Source organism: Merops nubicus, unplaced genomic scaffold (assembly GCF_000691845.1).
Source record: "Merops nubicus isolate BGI_N331 unplaced genomic scaffold, ASM69184v1 scaffold29726, whole genome shotgun sequence".
NCBI classification, from domain to species: Eukaryota; Metazoa; Chordata; class Aves; order Coraciiformes; family Meropidae; genus Merops; species Merops nubicus.
Window position 1 is genome coordinate 1 of NW_008613396.1, and position 4,870 is coordinate 4,870.

Genomic DNA, 4,870 nt, shown 5'->3' on the forward strand with positions numbered 1-4,870 from the left:
AGTGTCCGGCGCTGCCCGGGCCGGGCCCGCTCTGCTGGGGCGGCTCCGGGTACCGGAACCGCCGCGCTCGGCCTCGGCAGATGACTCTACTCGCACGTGGACTCATTAAGGGTGGAAAAGAGCTCTGAGATCATCAAGTCCAACCGTTAACCCATCACTACCGTGGCCACTAAACCGTGTCCCCACGTGGCACGTCTACGTGATTTTTGAACCCCTGCAGGGATGGGGACTCCGCCACCTCCCTGGGCAGCCTGGGCCAGTGCCTCACCACTCTGCCAGGAGAGAAATTCTTCCTAATATCCAATTGAAACCTCTCCGTGTGCATCTTCAGCCCATTGCCTCTCATCCTATCGCTGGTTACTTGGGAAAAGAGACCGACCCCCACCTCACTCCAGCCTCCTTTCATGGACTTTTTAGAGAGCAAGGTCTCCCCTCAGCCTCCTCTTCTCCAGACTGAACACCCCCAGGTCCCTCAGCTGCTCCTCACAAGCCATGTTCCCCAGAGCCTTCACCAGCTTTGTTGCCCATACTGGGCAACTCCAGGACCTCAATATCTTGCTTACCCTGTGGTGCCCAAAACTGACCCCAGTACTCAAGCTGTGGCCTCCCCAGTGCCGAGTCCAGGGCCACAGGCTGTTTGGGGGGAAAACTAGCCAGCCTACCATATTTTTGTGCAGGAACACTACAAAAAAACTCATTCTCCAGTTCTCTTTTTCCTTCTTGCAAATATAAAAAGCATTGCAATAAAATAAGTGAAAATATGGCACAGCTACCCAGTAAAGTAATAATTCTGCTTTTTGCAACAAGAGTTGAATTGCAGGGATCCAGCACATCCTGGTGTAAAACCCCAAATTAGGAATTCATGGCTTATTTATAAAACATTGAGGCCTGCTGAAAAACTAATGTTGGAATTGCTGCCAGATACTGGGCACTGAAATACACTGTGGTATGTTCTGCCCAAAATAATCGTGGGATTCTTTGTCCAAGGTCAACATAATGTCACCACTATGTGTCTGTTACCTGCTCAGTGTAACAAAATTGTCACTTCTCTTCCTGTAGTCTCCATCGGGCAACTTTATTTTTGTTGTGTCTCTCTGTCAGCTGATTCTGTAGTTCCATAGAAATGTCATTGCCAGCAACTAGCCCCTGTGGCAAGTACTAAAGAAGCTCTCTAAAGCAAACTGTGTGTTTATTCTTTCATTTTAGAGCAGAAGCACAATAATGGGGCTTTTCTTTCCCCTTCCTAGAATTAGCCCCCTAAGTTGTGGCCCATATCTTGATGGCTTCCTTGAGCCTGCCTGCTTGCCCTAGTGGTCCAGCTGAGTACTTCAGAAGCCTCATTAGAGAACACAGTGTCACTTCTCATTAGTCACTTCCTTTCTGCTGGAAGCTTTGACCTGAGAGCACGTTGTTTAAAGGGAGGAGGTTGTGGGGAGCTCCCTCAGTCTCAGTTTAATTTCCTGCTTCAGCGTTGCTGCTGCTGTGGGCATGAGCACTGGGATGTACTGGTGGCTTAGCTTTGCTGAGTCTCTCTAGCAGGTGTTTGGTCTCTGTGTTCTGTTACTACAAGCAGAACTGGTTAATGACATACTAATATCCAACCCTGGGTACAAGGCAGAGGTCAAAATCATACGGTAGTTGTAACCCTGCTCTTCTAGCCAGCTCCTTTACAGGCAGTTCCCTTCCTCTTTGTAGAAGAAATTTGTTGAGTGTTTGATTTTATTTCTGCTTTTTTTTAGGGTTGACTTCAATGTTCCAATGAAGGATCACAAAATAACCAATAATCAAAGGTGAGCCATGATTCCCATCCCAAGTGGGAGCCCAGGAGTCTGTTTTCTCTCTGTCTTTAGCCCAGTACCTGGGGTGCTACCACAGAGAAGCTGTCATTGCTTGTACCAGAATATGAAAGGTGTCTCAGAGAAGGTCCAGCAGCTGTTAATTAAAACTCCTGCAGCTATTAGCCAACTATGCTAACTACAAGGCCTCTTCTCACTGTAGCTGCTGTGGAAAGCATATAGAAAAAGTCTTTTAGTTGCATAGCTCCCAAACTTCATCCTTTAAATACAGTTGGAGTGTTACAACCATTTCATAACCACATCCCTTTGGCCGTGGGTGAAAATTTGCTGTTTGTTGGCAGCATCCAGCAGACTTTCTGCCTCTGGGGTACCTTGTGGCTGTGCCACCTTGTTGGTGTCTGTTGGAGTCATTGTTCTAGTAGAGCATACAGAGACAGAGTTTAGAGATGGTGTTATCCAGTGTCCTGTCTCACTTGTCTGTCACTTGCAGGCAGATGCTGGTTTTGTTCACCACAATATGCTCACTGCTCAACATTCTTGTTGTTTCTTTATTGGTTCAGAACCACAGACTAAACCAGGAAGCCTGGTAATGTTCAGGTGTCTCCTGGCATTTCTTAGCTACAAGCAATCAGCAGAATTTAGATTACAAAATGCATTTTACTTACATCTACATGGTGTGGAAGATGAGTGAAACCTGAAAACATGATGGGGTGGAGAATTTTGTTGCTGCTTTCTGGGCTGTCCTTCAGGGTTGTCACAGTCCCTTGGAGAAAAGTATCTTGAGTTTTCTCCTTGGAGAAACCTGCCATCTGTGGGGTGGGGTTAGTCTCCTAGACATTTGCTCTAGCAAGGAGAGGTTGCTAAGAGTCCCAGTGTCCCTCCTGGAGACTTACTGATGATGGTGATAATGGTGATGCTGTCTTTTGATCAGAGATAGGCTGAACCCTGTGAATGCCAGAGGTAGGCTGGATTTCTTAAGTAATTGTTCTGCCCAGTCCTTCTGCTCTGTTTGCTTTGTCATTTTTGAGGGACAGCTCCCAGGGCTCACGTGTAAGTGGTCGCTGAGTCTCCTTGCCTGGTAAGCTCTACCTGAGTCCTTTTCCCTTTGTTCTCTGCCATTGCAGGATCAAGGCAGCCGTTCCCACCATCAAGCACTGTCTGGACCATGGAGCCAAGTCGGTGGTTTTGATGAGTCACTTGGGCCGCCCGGATGGAGTTCCCATGCCTGAGAAGTTCTCCTTGGCCCCAGTAGCTGTGGAGCTTAAAGCACTCCTGGGCAGGTGAAGTAGAAGAGCAGCCCAGTGTGCCCCAGGCCCTCTCTGTCAGACCTGGGTGCTCTCCTGAAAGCAAGAGTCGCTGGTGGGATGACAGTGTGTGTCTTGTGTTGGCAGGGAGGTCCTGTTCCTGAAGGACTGTGTTGGTCCTGAGGTGGAGAAGGCCTGTGCCAATCCTGCAGCTGGCTCTGTCATCCTGCTGGAGAACCTCCGATTCCACGTGGAGGAGGAAGGGAAAGGGAAGGATGCTTCAGGGAACAAGGTGAAACTACAAGTCTAGCTGTTGAGCATGCCTGCTCTGGTCTTACTCCTTCTTTGCTGCAGACTGACAAGGGGCCAGCAGCCTGTCTGAAGTGCTGTGATGGATTTGCTCTCAGAAGGGTGTTGGAGACCTTTAGCTCAGAGTGTCCAATCATTTGTACCATGCTGTGCAAAAACTTGAGTTAAATGCATTGAACTTCTAGGATGAAACAGCTAAAATGAAAGGCTGTGGATGACTACTGAAGGTGGTGTGGCCTGCAAAAGAAGGGAAAAGTTGAGAAATAGGCTGTGCAGGAAATTGCTTGCTGCTTATTTTGAATTAATTTATTTTTTACTTTATTGTGGGATGTCTAAAACAAAAACCAGGGTCTGTTGGAGCTCGTTTGTTGCCATAAGAATGACCCTTCTTGGTTATCTGGCTGATGTTTTAACAGAACGTTTAAACGTTCTGCACCATAGGGATTATCAGACCCTTTAATAAGTCTGTCTGCTCTTCAGAGTAGTCATCTAGAGGCTGTGTTGCACCTCTGACATTTCCCTGAAGGTCAGGAAGAATGCTTGCTCCAGACAGCTGCTTTTCTTAGCGGTGGTGACCCCGCTGGCCTTACCCAGGCCTTGGCTCCTGTGGGAGGCAGTGCGTGCAGTGGAATGCTGACATCCTGTGGTGCCCTTTATGGGCTGACACAGCACTCCTGCCTTAGCAAAGTGGCCCAGAGAGCTCTGCAGATAGCAATGAAAATGGAGCAAATCTGGAATTATTCACTGCCAGAACTGTGTGCCCCCAATGTGGTGGCAGGGGGAGGAGCGAGCCAAGAATTTTGGCCACTTTAGGAAACAGTCCCTTGGGTTTGTTGCTGCACGGGACCAACTGGTGCTTGGAAGCTGTGGCTTTCCAAAGCACATCTGCTGTATCACCTGTGGAGGCTCTTTGGCATGTCTCCTCCTCAGGCTGTGTGAGTGAAAGGGCACCCAAAGTCATGCTGAACACATCTGCCACGTGTTACAGGAGCTTCCTGCCACCATCCCCACGGCGTTAGGTCTGGGTGCTGGCAGAGGCCACCCTGGGGTGCTGAGCTGGTACAGCAAAAGGCACTTGGAGAGGTGGTTGCTTGACTGCCAGTCTGGGCTGTTCTTCAGCTGTACACCAGGTCCAAGCAGTCACTTGCTGTCAGAGTGAGCTCTGCTGTATTTTCATGATGGGAGAGAAAACCTTGAGCTGTCCTGTGGAGATTTGGTCAGATGCTTGGTGGATGGAGAAGTCTCTTCACAGAAACACATCTCTTCTTGCCCACTCTACACTAAGCTTATCTCCAGCTTCCTGGTGTTGGCTGCTCTTGCTGTGTGCTGTTGTAGCCTGCAGGCTATTTCTAAGTTAGTCCTCAATGCAGTTGCTAAATCAGTCCTTCAGGAGATGATCTGCTCACCCGTGGCACTTGGAGACCACAGTTTTGTTGTTTGGGGAGCCAACACGAGCTTGAGTTCTGGTAACCTGTTCTGGTTCCCTGACTGAAAGGTTGGTAGTGCTGCAGTTCATTCCTG

General features: G+C 48.8%; 1 protein-coding gene across 1 annotated transcript in view; it reads left to right on the forward strand.

Moving 5' to 3' along the window:
• Positions 1-1,739: 1,739 nt before the first annotated feature.
• PGK1 (phosphoglycerate kinase 1) overlaps positions 1,740-4,870 on the forward strand; it is a gene marked incomplete at its 5' end in the record, with an annotated part of 9,575 nt that continues 6,444 nt past the window's right edge. Inside the window, 3 exon segments of the mRNA XM_008941904.1 lie at positions 1,740-1,790; positions 2,921-3,076; positions 3,188-3,332. Of these exon segments, the coding sequence (XP_008940152.1) occupies positions 1,740-1,790; positions 2,921-3,076; positions 3,188-3,332 (352 nt within the window).